At 41.5% G+C, this 14,698-nt stretch overlaps 1 protein-coding gene across 1 annotated transcript in view; it reads right to left on the bottom strand.

The window, feature by feature from the left end:
• Positions 1-1,739: 1,739 nt before the first annotated feature.
• The window catches only part of pde8a (phosphodiesterase 8A), a 39,465-nt gene continuing 26,506 nt past the window's right edge, over positions 1,740-14,698 (bottom strand). The window contains exons 12-22 of the mRNA XM_071533597.1: positions 12,606-12,683; positions 12,070-12,140; positions 10,868-11,032; positions 7,781-7,829; positions 7,228-7,363; positions 6,914-7,112; positions 4,726-4,943; positions 3,620-3,752; positions 2,334-2,498; positions 2,062-2,191; positions 1,740-1,955 (exon numbers count right to left, since the gene is read on the bottom strand). Of these exons, the coding sequence (XP_071389698.1) occupies positions 1,849-1,955; positions 2,062-2,191; positions 2,334-2,498; positions 3,620-3,752; positions 4,726-4,943; positions 6,914-7,112; positions 7,228-7,363; positions 7,781-7,829; positions 10,868-11,032; positions 12,070-12,140; positions 12,606-12,683 (1,451 nt within the window). The 3' untranslated portion in view covers positions 1,740-1,848. The remainder of the gene's footprint in view (positions 1,956-2,061; positions 2,192-2,333; positions 2,499-3,619; positions 3,753-4,725; positions 4,944-6,913; positions 7,113-7,227; positions 7,364-7,780; positions 7,830-10,867; positions 11,033-12,069; positions 12,141-12,605; positions 12,684-14,698) is intronic.

Genomic DNA, 14,698 nt, shown 5'->3' with positions numbered 1-14,698 from the left:
CAACCTTGGATAGAAGTTGTTCCCTGGGTCTGTGCATAAGGATGTTGGACAAGTGGCCAAAATAGAATGATGTTTGATCAAAATCAAAGCAAGCTGGCCTCTAGGAGACTGGTTAAAGACAGTGATAGACAATTCTGTAATCCACATCCTTCTAAACCATTTAGTTCTCTGTATACATGCCTAAAATGCCTCTTTGTGACCATCCAATTCACAGGTATTCAGATAGCTATAATGGTTGATCTCATTTGCTGCAAATCCAGTGTAAAATTCATTGTCTATAAAAATATTGAGATTTACTTGAACATAACCTTTTGACTATGTTATAATAAAAACTCCAGATGTCCGTTGCAGTTGCACAGTGGGATGTACTGTATAAATATTGTATAAAATAAGGCAGTCTTTTCAGTAGGATAAACCAGATACAAAAATTTCTGGGAGAAAAAAATCTTTCAAGTCCAAAATGTTTTCACATATTTCTGCTGTTGTCAAATGTCAAGCGGTTTACAGCATTAAACCAAGAGTAAGGGATTGTTGCAACAATGAATACACCCACTGACGCACACACACACACGCACGCGCGCACACACACACACACACACACACTCCTGATGATCAACCATAACACAGCTTATTCTCCAATGCAACATCCCATCCCTGGACAAATCACTGAGACGTAGACATTTCTAATATTGTTTACAGTGCAATACAAAGGTGTTCATTCAAACTGGTACTGTACTTTTGATAAGAAAATAAAAATGTTTATAATGGTAATGCTTCATATGAATAATAATCGTGGACAAGACTTTGAGAGTTATAGTAGTATTCGTCTTAATCAGCTTTGGCTTTTCTCTCTTTTTAAATTTATTTTGTTCTTATTTATCAACTAATTAATGTATGTATTTTTTAAATATAGAAAATATGGAACATCTAAGAAAAATTAATATACCAAATCATCTGTAATTAGTTACCTATGATCATGATGTTGAGGTTTTTGTCTCTCACCAGTGGCCTAAGTAAAGTTCCACTCCCTGACCCCAAAGAAAGCATCCCAACCCACTTGTCTCTTATGACAGCTTCGTGTCACTATACATCTTCCTTGCCTGGATTAGTGGATGTGTTTCTGAAGGACAGACAAAAATATTGCCAAAAAAAGAAAAAAAAAAAAAAAGCAGTGGAGTGTTGTTCTATGGTGCGGCCTCCGGGGGCACAAGAGAGTAGTCCTGCCTTGCCGCGAGCAGAGGGATGGAGGTCCGAGGTGATCTTTCACGGTCCGGACGTGGATTTGGACACCTTCGTCTCCAGACCGCTCCTCCATCCGATCCTCGAGTTTCTCTAGAAAACCCGAGCGCTGCAACACCCGGTCAGTGTTTATCGCTCCATCAGTGAACAAGCAGTTTTTTTTACTCAGACAGCAACATCTGCCTCGCGGGCAGAAAGGGAGAACCCACGTGGTAAATAGGGGACGGATGCTTTGCCAGGAGGCCTGTGAGGACCCTCTCTCAGTCATGTCACTTGACCAGCTACACCGCCGACGCCTACGAGGCACAAGGAGTTCATAAGGATGCTGTGTGTCCATTTTAGCCATCCATCTCTCTGTCACAGTTCCCATCTGACAGGGTTACAAAGCCAGCAGCGTTTGCGCAGCTGTCTGTCAGGAAGTCCCTCTGTGTTTCTGCATGGACGGACATATGGACGCTCGGCGTGCTACAAAAGCAGGAGAGTGAAGGCGAGGAGGCCCTGGGTGGCTGGGCCGGCAGGGAGAGAGACGCCCTGGCAGGAGAGAGGAGAGGAGGGCCACCCTGGACCGCAGAGTCCCGGGGCCGAGGGCTGAACCCACGCATGGCGCACCTACTCTGGAGGCGGTCGCAGGCTGTGCAGCTTCCTTTCATCCAGGCCTTTCCAGTACTTGAAGTTGTTGTCCAAATGCTGCATAAGATTGGGCAGGTCTGCAAAAGCTGGAAACAAACAGAAGAGCGTTAGATTGGGGATTTGATGCGGTATGCTTTGTTTTTAAACGACAGAGTTTGCATCATACTTTGCAGATACAGCATCCGTTCTTACCATCCCACGCATCGAACATGTCCGTGATGAAGTAGTCTATGAAGGAAATCTGGGACTTGGGGATGCTACACGTGTTTCTGTCAAACACAGGCATAACCACCGGTAGACCCTGTCTCTTCTCCTCGTCCGTCTGTACCGGAGACGACAGCGCAAATGATCATCACACACACTAAATACATGAAATACAATAAGCACAGTGCAGCTGCTGCCCGCTAGATCCATCTGCTGTATATTCCCAACCACGGCATCATGTTGTTTTTTTTTCTAATTACCTGTGCAAAGTATTCCTCTGAGATGCGTCCGGCCCATTCTATACAGAGCTCCTGAGGCCGGCACGGATTGGAGATGTCTGCACACTTAATCAGCATCCGCTTGACAAGGATCCGGTTCTCGGGGGATGTCAGGATGCTTTTGACAGATTCCTCATCATTGTTTCCCTGAAAACAGAGGCAGACCATTAGCAGAAAGAAAACTGAAGTTCTACTTAGTAGCGGCATTTGACAGCTCCCCATGTCATAGAACAGTTGAACAACTTTAAAAATAACTCAACTGTGACTGTGCATACATCATGCCGGAAAAATTAAGTACATTGGCATTGGCAGCGGATAAATATCTCATAAGTTTTCATTCATATCTACAATGGGAGAGCAGGCAGTGCACTGTGCAAGTGTTCAACATGAGTTCATTATGAGTTAACAGATGCAAGAGAGCACAGTATGGTTCATGCAGTCACAAGATTTGCAGCCTATTGTATGTTTCATGATTGAATTCCACTGACAATTTTGTTAAGCAGAAGACATACGGATACGGTATATCTATTTCTGCTGTGCAGAGATGGATGGAGCCTCTGTTCTATTCTGGAGCTTCAAGATTCACTCTGCTATCAGATGGTCGAGTATGTGGTGCAGTGTTCATACTGTAGCCACACTATTCATACTGTAGCTAGAGTCAAAGGCCAAAGACCCTTTCTCAAATCTAGTCTTTTTATTTACCGAACTTAACCTACATTACAATTTATACCAAACACTTAAATCCACAATATGTCAAAGTACTTACTTACTTACTTTGACAACAAAAAAAATGAGTCAGTGTTCCTATTATTTATTCCCATCATTCCTGCCTTAAAAAGAACAGACAACTTTTAAATGGCTGTGCTGAGCATTCCACACCCAGATGAGAAAGATGGTACCGACTTGTAAAATTCTCTCCCCACAAAGATATCTGTGCCCAGGCAACGACAGGCCACACGTCCCCTAAACCAGCATCATCTTCCTTCAAACCAATACACTATCGTTGCTTGCTTAGTGTTGGACTGGGTACAGTTGTGGGACACTGTCTGCATAAAATGTCCCACAAACTGAGTATGCTTGTTTGGCAGAATGAATACATTGGTTAAGTTTATCTGGTGTCTGTCTGTGTCACACCACACACATATATCTAAATCTAAAATGAGACCACCCATCATTACGCAGGTATAATATATTGATTTTCAGAAATATCCTCTAATACCAGACATTAAAAGTGCTAATAAATTATTTTTCTTTTAAATCCATCTCACCCCATTCTCCTCCAGAGCAGCCAGTGGCTTGTTGATGCTGTTGACAAATTTGTTGACATGTTCAAAGTGTTTGGTCATCTCAGTTGCTAGCACCATATCAATGATGGCCTGTCGTAGTGTTCGATATTCATTCCTAGAGAGATAGAGATAGAGAGAGAGAGAGAGAGAGAGAGAGAGAGAGAGAGAGAGAGATGGACAGAAATCAGATGGGCGAGGGAGAGGACGGGCAAGAGAGGAGAAAAAGAGAGGGAAAAGAAGAGAGAAAGAGTGAGATGACAGTGTGGTAAATAGCATGGAAACCCGTGTGAACAGTTTTCCCCTTCTGACTGCAGTGACAGTGGCGATGAATGGATGCTTTGTTCACCTTCCCCCTCTGAGGGGACCAGCGCATGTGAGCCATTCTGCTTTGGGACTCAAATCACATTACTACCCTGCCGCTGTCAACACACACACACACACACACACACACACACACACACGCTCACACACACATAATCTAAAACAACTAGCATTATGTGCAGCTCTAGCCTATCCCATATGACAACCCAGCTGATTTCAGTATCACAACCAATGTTTCAGAAAGAACTTCAATAATTCAAATGATGAGTGACATCTTCAACAGTCAATTTGGGGCCATAGTGCAATCACTCAAAGTGCACTTAAGTTGCATAGTCAGCAGGTCCGCTTCGTTGAATATTTGCTTTAAATTAAAGGAATAGTTCACCCCAAAATGACATTATTTACTCATGCCCATGTCAGTCAAAATTCCATTGAAGTCATTACCTCATTAGGAGATACTGAGGAATATATTGGACTTTTTGACAGTGCAGTTATTTGGCTACAAAGCAATTGGATTATGCCACATGAGCTGTTTGGAGACATTTAACAGACATTTTATGCTTATTTTTGGAGCTGTAAAAAGGTGGCCTGTTAACTTCAATAGTTTGGGAGAAGGCTGAGATGGAACTACGGCGGCGATCTCGCTGTGTGTTTGGTGTTCCTACCAACTTCAATGGAGTTTTGACAGACACTGGGGATAATGACTGAATTTTTATTTTGGGGATGAGCTACTCCTTTAACACCCCGCTTTGTGATGAATCTCCTACCTCTCCATGTTCTTGAAGATGTTGCACTTGTCGTCTCTGGTGGTGATCTGGAAGGCCAGTGCAGCATGGTGGCTCTCCAGCACGGCCGTGTCATTGTAGAGAATGGCCAGCTCGCTCCCCGCGTTGCAGAGGAAGCTGTTGGTGCGGCCTGGATGATCCACGTCGTGCACAGTGGCAGCGATCAGGGCAGCCACCTCGTCAATGGGATCCAGACTTTGCTGTCAGGGCAGACAATACGTAAATACGATGAAAATACAAAATGAGGGAGGGTGTTGCGCTTTGAGGAAAATGTCAGCAAAAGATGTCTATCATGTTAAAATACTGACTTAAGCAATGCAACAGAACTATTTCAGTACTATTCCACTATCATAAAAGTGAACACTTTATATAAACAGGCAGAATAAACAGCTGTACTTTATGTCATTTTAGGTTTCATGTTTATGATGTCTTCTATTGCTTGCTGTGTAGTTTTTAGTCATCTGTGTCAAAGGACTACAGATGAAAATTACCCTCTGGCACATTTACATTTATTTTAATTAATACATAAAACAGAGTAACAGTATATACAGTATTGTGCAAAAGTCTTAGGCACCCGAGAGTTTTTATATAAATTGTGTCTTAGATGTTTATTCATTTTTTTCTGCATTAGTGTGTCAGTAGACTGCTCTTTATAGTACATTTTTTGATATTTAAAAACCTTTCATTTAATTATTATTTTAATTATTTTACTTTTTTTCTTTTACATGTGCCTAAGACTTTTGCACAGTACTGTAGATCATCAAAATTATTGCATGAATTTTATCAGTACAATGTAATCACTTAATTTAGCTTCCTAACAGACCTCTCCTGGCCTGTCTAGAGTGCACCAGGGTCTTTTCTGTGTGCCCTAGCCTTGGGTGATGTAACGCCACAGTCCACTGGCTAAGCCAATGAAACATCGCTTCCCTGAGATCAGAAATAGACAATTTGGTAATCAGCTTAGCCAGAGCCACACACTTAACCAGTTACTGAGCCACTGACACACTTGGGCTACACCAGCACTCTCTAGGATAACATAATCTCAGACGGGACACCTGACACTCAGACTCACACAGACTCAGCAGAGAGCCGTGCGTGACAAAAGAAAATCCCAACATCTATATACTGTAGGTATTTGGGCCTACTTGTGCAGCGATAGACAAGGCAGATTCACTTAGGCAAGGATTAGCATACAACCACTGAATATAAAACCCTAGCAGCAGCGAACAGTTTTAACCAAAGGGATAACTCTCCAAAGCGTTCCTAGAGAGAAAAAGTCGTCTTTCTGTATTGACTTTCAGCAACATATTGAATTATAAAGCGGTGTAGCTTCACATCTACTCATGAACTTCTAGTATGAATTACACATATACAGGAAATGACAGGACTTGTAAGGTTTTCTTTTTTTGTCTAGCAACATAACAAATATTAACAATAGCCCATTACTATGGCTGATTCATGGGCAGAGTGGCTGCTGCAGTGGCTGCTCTATGGGAGAATAAAACAGAATTGGCATATAAGGAAGTGAGCTTTTTTCCAGGATACTGACACACCACACACTCACAGAGAAAAGCAGGAAAATTTAATGTCTCATTAGAAATGAATGTGATTGGTGGTCCAAACGCAATAGAAAGCCATGACAGAGGGAGGTTCAATGCCACTATGTCCATGTCGAGTGACTGGCTGGTTTCAAAAGCCTCCCACACAAAGGATGATCATGGGTTATAAACCACACCTAAGCTATGGACCAATTTTAAGGGGTACACTGCAAAAACTTTATTTTATCTTGTACTCAGACTTATCAAGCTTATTTTAGGTTTCAACAAATTTGACTGTTTTTTTCATGATAATGTAACTTTTTCAGGACATTTACTTGGTAAACGTGAAATTGTCTTGGAGAAAGTTTCTTGTTTCACGATTTTCTTCATTGTTTTATGATGGTTTCTTGAAATAAGTCATTTTGGCATGTACCAAGTGAAATTTAATGAAGCCAGCAAGATTATCTGGCAGTGCAGTGAGATAATTTCACTAGAAATATCATGAAAGGTAAGGATAATAGGAGGAAATAGGTCTGAAATACTGTAGGTCTGATCTATTATGTTAAAATCACTTGACAACTTGAAAACTTGAAATGGCAAGAAGCATGGTGTGCAGTTTTTTTTCCATTTACCTTGACCCTCTCCTTGCAGAGAAAATACGCAGTTGCATGCAGGACGTCAGCTGCATGGCTGGAGTTGTGGTAGGAGTTACTGGAGTGGTAGTTGGCTTCGATCACTTGTAGCCAGGAGCGCAAAGTGGCCTCAGGGCAGCTCAGGAACTCGCAGACCCCAAAGCGAGAGAAGATCTTCAGACCCAAGTAGGTCAAAGGCCTGCGGGATGATTCAGCGTGGTTTAACACAACGTCTCCCGCTCAGCTCTCCTTCCACAGCCCAGAACCTGACACACAGCCTCTCTGGTAGCTCTTTACCGTGTTTGTTGCCTCACCGTTTCATGGTCGCAGCCTCCAAGTTGAAGATGTCGAAGTCCCAAGAGTCCTCGTTCTCCATGGTCTGGGCGATGCGCGGCGGGATGTCATTTAACGACAGAGGAGTGGTCAGGTGGCTGGGGATATGGTGGGGCTCTGTGTGCAAGGAGGAGAAAGGAGAGGAGGCGTTCAGACGAAGAGAGTGATGTGAGGAGGAGAGAGATTGTTCAGAAATTCACAGATTACTATGTACTTTTTAATATACTGCTATGTACCTTTTCTTTTATATAACCTATTTTTTTTTTTTTGTACTTTATCTTATCTGTCTATTGTTTTTTACTTGTTGTGAGGCACTTTGTAAACTTGTGTCAAGAAAGGTGCTATTATTGTAGAGACACTGGAGTTTATTATTAATATTATTAATATTATTACTATTTTTGGATGCTCCAACATAAGAAAAAAATTAGTTTCACAATATGTGCCAGAAAAAAAACATCTATTAAACTCTTCATAAAGCACTTCATAATAAGCACTACTCTATTACTGTAACCTGTGTGCTTTGTGTATACTTACGTTTGGTGGAAAAGATGTACTCGTTTCCTGATAATCTGCGTAAACCATCCTGTGAACAAGAGAGAAAAGTGACAGAGACTGAGAAACAGAAACGGAAACTGAATGCATGCATAGGTTATCACTCTCATATTTATCAACAGCCACATAATGACAGTTTAGTTGCAACAGTTGCTAGTTAGACATAGTTAGGCTAGAGACATTTACTAATACATAAGATCAGATAACTCTCCCTTGTGCTGTTAAACTACAAAGAGCGCCTACATAGACAACCGGCTAGGAAATTAGAGGAAAGAAGGGTGGGTGAGATCAGGTATGGCACCCACTTTCACAGACATTTTGTTGAATTAGACCCACATAACGTGATTGATGATTATTATGTTAAAAAAGGCAACACGTTTTGAGCATATCAGGGCTCCAAGAGTATTTGGACAGATTAAGATCATATCCACTTAAAAAGTATTTTTAGTGTCTAAAAAACTCTGAAGAGGCAATGACCCTCTGAAATTCACAAACCAGACTCTAGATAGCTCATTTTCAATTCCCAGCCAATGGAACAATCAATAATATGCGTTCATCTTATACTGTAACCTCTGTCACTTTAACAATTAGCAACCAGTGTACCGAACAAAAACAAGAATAAATGTGTCTCTGTTCAAATACTTTCATAGCTCACTGTCTATTTCAGTCAGACTAAAAACCATTAAAGACAAAATTATTCATAAGTAATAAAGTCTATTTTAATTATAATGGACACTACATTTTTTTCATTTGGTCATCTATAGATATTGCCACTTTCTCATGTCTAATACATAGTGTCTCATGTGGTACTGTAGGTGTGAAACTTGTGATTGTAATTTTATCCTACGTCATAAGCCAAGTATCTGTCAACAGTGAACTCTCATAGCAAAGCCTGTCAAATGACTTGAACAGTCGTGTCTGGAGTTCTTAGAAGAGATATGAAACAAAAAAAAAAGAGAGACATGGATCTTGGGTCTTGGATCTGGCCAAATGTCTTGTTGCAGATGGAAATGCATTTTGACTAGGCAAGAGAATAACAGATTACAATAATATAAAGAAGAAGAAATAAAGACATGGATGATTTTGTGATGCAGTATTTTGGAGACTGGACTATGATGACTATGATGACACCTCAGCCGTTTCCACACTAGCACATGGAGGGGAGGGAGGGGAGGATTGGGGCAGCCAAGCTGAGCTCATTAATGAAACTAATGTACCATTTACAAAATGATTATCATATTCATGAACTGTTCCAGTTGTGTCAGAAATTACGCCGTGAAAATTAATGTACATATGTCAGACAATCTACAGTAAATGATTCCAATGTGACATTAGTCTTGTCATGCTATAGTGTTAGTAAATGGGGCTTATCAGTAGAGTAACACTTGAATGATCAAAAATTGCATCAGTTGGCGCTTCCAGGAACGTGATTGGCATCAGCTATGCACAATGTACTACATGTTAAGAAATGGGCAAGCTCAGTTTTTATCACACTGTGTGTTTCCATAAATGTATGCTATAAGTGTGTGTGCACATGCCAATGAGTGTGCACATGACCAATGCAGGAGTTTTGCATGCATTACAGTTGTTTCCTTGGGAAGTATTGTTCAAATTTGTTTCTCAAAGAGTAATTATGACAAAGAGCTACAGTGAATGCTTTTTTGACCTCTAAATGTATTGTTACGTGATATAAAACCATATCCTCAGGCCATTGTATGTTATGCAAATGTTGAACACAAATTTTTTTTTAAAATAAAACAAGGCATTGTGAGCATCAATGCCCCCGCCCTTTCCTTAAACAGAAAATTTTGCCATTTGTCAGCCATGCAAATGAAAGACCTATATCACCCAGTCATGCTGGTGCACCGATATATATTTTGGGCGTTAGTGCGCACATGGGTGTGTGTTACAGAGTGAAGTGTTTACTTCACAAGTGAGAAAGGAAGAGGAGACTGGCTCATCTTTGACCTGAGCATTGTCTCATGGTGGCGCTGCCTCTGTACACACTGGCTATTTTAAGACTTTCTCCCCAGAAAGATGACAGCTCCTCTCTTAACGTTCCCTGGGCCTTCTGAGCGCAGGCTCAGTCGGCGTATCTCCCGCACCACAACGAGCTGGAACCGCAAGGCCAAGAAAATAAATAAGCAACCGGGCGCCTCATAAACAGATAAGATTCTACATAAATAATCATCAAAAAAAAAAAATAATAATCATCTAGTCTGGGGCAAAACAAGACAACACACCCACTCACACCTCATGGCTCTCTGGTTTCATCAGCCTTTATCGCTTACACAGAAAAATCTTTCTGAGAAAAGTCTACGTATAACCTCTCTTTGTACATCTCTCCGCCTCTGTGTCTCTGGAGTGTACATGTATAAGTAAAGCCATGCTTATTCATCTGATCCAAAGAACAGGATGTTTCCAGGCCTGTGGAGTTGAGAGGAAGAGGTTCATGTGAGTGTGAGTGAGTGTGTGCGTGTGTGTGAGAGAGAGAGAGAGAGGGAGAGAGAGAGACAGAAAGACAGAGAGAGAGATAGAGAGAGGGAGGGAGAGGGGGGAGAAAGAGAGGGAGGGGTGGGCTTTCCTCTCCAGCCTACAGGAGCACAAAGGACAATCTAACACTTCCTCTGGGGTTGTTGCCAAGACTGCCAACTTGGCACTCTTTCTACTTCTCTACTTCACCATTGCTGTCCATTAATCTCTCTCTCTCTCTCGCTCAAATACACACTCAAAGTGCGCAAATATGAACAGAAATGCACACAAACACAAAAGTCCACACATGGGCGCGCACACACACACACACATACACACCACTCCTGACTTTCTGCTACTTTCATTTAACACATGACACATCACATGATATCACGGTCGAGATAGTCAACTGCACGCTACTGAATGCTAAATGAACATTTGTGTGGACTTGCAAGCTATCATCACAGAATCATGTGCAAACTTTTCAACGTGTGTGTGTTCATATGGGAATCTATTCAGTGGAAGCAGATGGGGTGCGGATGCGGGCTTTTAGACTGGTTTAAAGGCCCCTTGTGCCCCTGTGGAGCTGCTCCTTACCGTCATCAGCCCCCCCACCAGGTCATTGGTGTGGGGGTCTTCATCCTTCGTGCCCAGCTGTGGGGAGTAGAGCTCAGTGGTCCTCAGGATCTCCAGGACCCGATCCAAGGCCTCCGCCACTGGCATGGGACTGCTTTCCTGTGCCGCATTGATGATGTTGATAACCTGGATGACGGAGCGAGAAGGGCACAGAGAGAGTGGGGCATAAGTGGGGTCCATCTAGGGCCGGGCGATATTAACAAAATCAAATATCACAATATTTTAGACCGACTACCTCGATATCGATAAGGTGACGATATTTTGGGGATGAGTATTTGTTCTTTCATAAGATATTTACTCACAAGAAAATTTTGAAAATTAGTAATCATCAATAGTAATCAGTTATGGGTAAGTTGGGGTTAATGGGTTAAGTTATTAAAGTGAAGTGGATATGATGAGCAGGTAAAGCCAATCACTGTTCATTTCACTCAGCCAGAACAGGCTGATAAGTTCAGAAAATTGTATGACTTTCCTGTAAAGCAGCCTTAAAGACAAGGAAGAAGTAACATTTAAGTTATTTCACAATATAACGATAACCAAAATCCCAGATGATATCTAGTCTCATATCACGATATCGATATTATATGATATATCACCCAGCCTGAGGTCTATCTCTATTATGTAGTTGACTTCCCAAAGAAAGAAGTCAGAGTTACTGTAGGATCTAAGGTTGGACACCTACGGCTAGGTTAGGCAGGCAGATGCAAGGGCACTGCGCAAGTGCTAACCCACTCACTTGCACACACACGACCAGCAATTCTATCAGTGGCTTTATTCTGGAGAGGAAGATGCCTACAGGGACTGACAACACAGTCAAATGATACAGCAGAGGAACTGCAGTGTGTCATATGACCCATCCCCGGGGACTTTCTCCATTTCCGACTAGCCGCGCTGCAGCCTACATAAACCACTGAAACAGCAGGTCATTCTGGTCCCACATGCTTTTCCTGTCTTGACCATGAAATGGCATTTTATCAGCCTATCTTCTCTTGACATGGTATGCATGGCCTCTAGACTTAGACTTGTAGCTGTACAATAAATGCTCATGGCCATTCTGGCAGTTTTATGACCCGAGAGTTAAGTCATGAGATGGAAACATCAGTGCAAACTGCTAATCATATGATGGAGGCTGGGAGGGATGGTGGGGAGGGAGACGAACCCACCTTGGTGATGGGAGCCTCTATGGTCATGGAGTGGATTCGGGCCATGGAGGAGTGCCTTCGCTGAGAACTCCCTGGAAGGAGTCAAAAAAACAGATCATGTCAATGTCCTCTACCATAAGTTTGATCTTTCATCATACTATAAAGCAAGGAATCTCTGTCTGTATGTGTGTCCTTCGCATATCTCGAGAACCGTTCGTCCGATCTACTTCACACTTGGTGGGTGTATTGCTGGGGACTCAAGGACGTGCAGTGTCGAGTGTGAAGTTGTTTGGATGAGCGGTTCTCGAGAAAGCTGCAAGCAATACCGGAGGCCAAGCAATCGGCCCGTTCCGAATAGGCATGTTTTGAACGGGCACTGCACTAGTTCAACCAAATTCTCAAAGGGAAAAATTCATAATCAGCTGCATTTTTTCCACTACTTGGTGTGAGTGTGTGTGTGTCCAATCAACACTTTATGCAAACAGGCAACTTGGAAGGTTTCATAAGCTAGAGAGAAACAGCCAGAGTTTCCATCATATATCTCCCTTCTCTCTCACCGTCGCTCCCTCGAGACGTTGTGGATCTGACGTCCAGAGAGCCTTTCCTCCGGTCTTTGTGCTTACTGGATTGGATGTCTGGGGAGAGCAGCACACCTTACATTAACACACACAAACACACACGCTAATTCACAGGGCCGACTTTGACCTCCATCACGATGTCCTTGATGAGAAGAAGTTTACACTGAGAAGGCGACAAATGCTTTCTAACAGAGAGATGCCTTACTGTATACAGTCCCTTCAAGATGTAGCAGAGCTTTTTTTGTTGTTACTGTAACCAAATTGCTTGATTTTGTGGTGGCCTTTCTCTAAAATTGCAATGAAATTTGATGTTTAATGTGTGTTTTTTGCAGTAAAATTGTGATAATTGGCAAAAATCTGACATCAAGGAAAAAAAGGTACTAAAGTGGCACAAAAGATATACCAAAAATGGGATGGTTGTAACTACTACTCATTAAGAAAGAGTCATATATAATCACTTCCTGTGATAATAAGCATACTGGATTTCACAGAAGCTACTGGAAATACTTCAGTGCTTTTTTTCTTTTATGAAGAGAAAAAAACATGGGCTCAAAGTTACAATGAAGGGAAATACTATGCTTGGATTCCAGTCTTTATAAATATACATTCAAATTAACATCAGCATGGTAAGCACCAAATAAAACCAGCCCATTGATGAATATGTTTCATGAATATAAAACTGTGTAGTTTCATTTAAAAAGTGCCCATTTATGTTTGAGGTACACTTTCTGTTCTTCTGAATAACAGTATGAAAATCAAAGGCTTGTGATAAATGGAAGCTATAATAGTGTAGGTTAAATGAAAAACTCAATTTCTTCCACCTGTAGGGGTGAATAAAACTCGTATATGAAACTACAACTCATTGTCTTCTGAATAATCTTCAATCTTCTCCCTCTATAAAGCTCCATTGCCAAGTCATTGGTTGTAGTGTAAGAAGACAAGGAAGACATAGTTTGTTAACGTATGGTTTGAGTGGATAATTTTATGCGAAAAAGTGTAATGATCAGCTAAAAATTGATTTGGCCATTTCATCCACAGCAACTTTAAAAACTGCAAAACTGCAATTTCTATTCTATTGCTTGAATTTCTATTATCGCAACTGCAAAATTGCAAAATCTTGGAGGAACTTAAAAATAAACCCTGTATCTTTGTACCTACTCACATATGATGATGATGTGAATGAATAATGCAGTTATTAAAAGTTCTGAAGTAAAACAGAAACCTTCATCTATATAGTAGGCTGGCAGAGGCTCTGGGAGGGATTTGGGATAGTCAAGCCAATTTTATATACACATATATAGCGCCTAAACACAAGACACTTTGATAGAAAGCACTTCACAAGGTTAAAAGAAAAACATATCAGATCAAGAAACAATCTACACAGACAAAAAGTCCAACCAGATTACAGAAAAGTAGGTAAAACACATCAGTCACACTGAAAGGCCATGGAGGAAAAGTAGGTCTTTAATCGATTTGTAAAAACAGCAGTCGATTCTGCCAACCTAACACTTTTTGGAAGGTTGTTCCACAGTCTATAGGGGCCACAATAGTAAAAGTGTGATCACCCTTTAGAGCCCCTGATCAGAAGACTAAGGGACCTAGGGGTGTTGTAAGGGCAAAACAGTTCAGAAATACCTGTATACTGACATGCAAGACATTGCAAAGCTTTATAAACAAACAGCAAGATTACAAAGTTGATTCTATAGCTGACAGGGAGCCAGTGAAGGGAGAGAGGAGCAATATGATCCCTCTTTTCTGTGCCTGTCAGGAGCCTAGCTGCTGCACTTTGAAATCAGTTGCAGCTGTGAACGGGCTTTACAGCTGAGGCCACAATAGAGCAAGTAACAATAGTCCAGTCTAGAAGAAATAATAGCATGGATAACTTTTTCCAGGTCGATAAAAGAAAGAAATGATTTCATGTTAGAGACATTTCTCAGTTGGAAAAAGCAGGACTAGATAACCTGCTCTTCAACATTTAACTCCTAATAAAAAAACACCCAGGTTTCTGGCACGGTGCCTTACATTTGCTGACATATTGCCAAGGTGACTGCAACCCGAGTCTACAAATCTCG

The sequence above is a fragment of the Centroberyx affinis genome, unplaced genomic scaffold, assembly GCF_046629955.1.
Source record: "Centroberyx affinis isolate AG114_WGS23_722 - 3 ecotype Tasmania unplaced genomic scaffold, CSIRO-AGI_Caff_v1 ptg002385l_1, whole genome shotgun sequence".
Lineage (NCBI taxonomy): Eukaryota > Metazoa > Chordata > Actinopteri > Beryciformes > Berycidae > Centroberyx > Centroberyx affinis.
The sequence above is the reverse complement of the archived record's forward strand: the minus strand, read 5'-3'. Positions and strand labels throughout refer to the sequence as shown.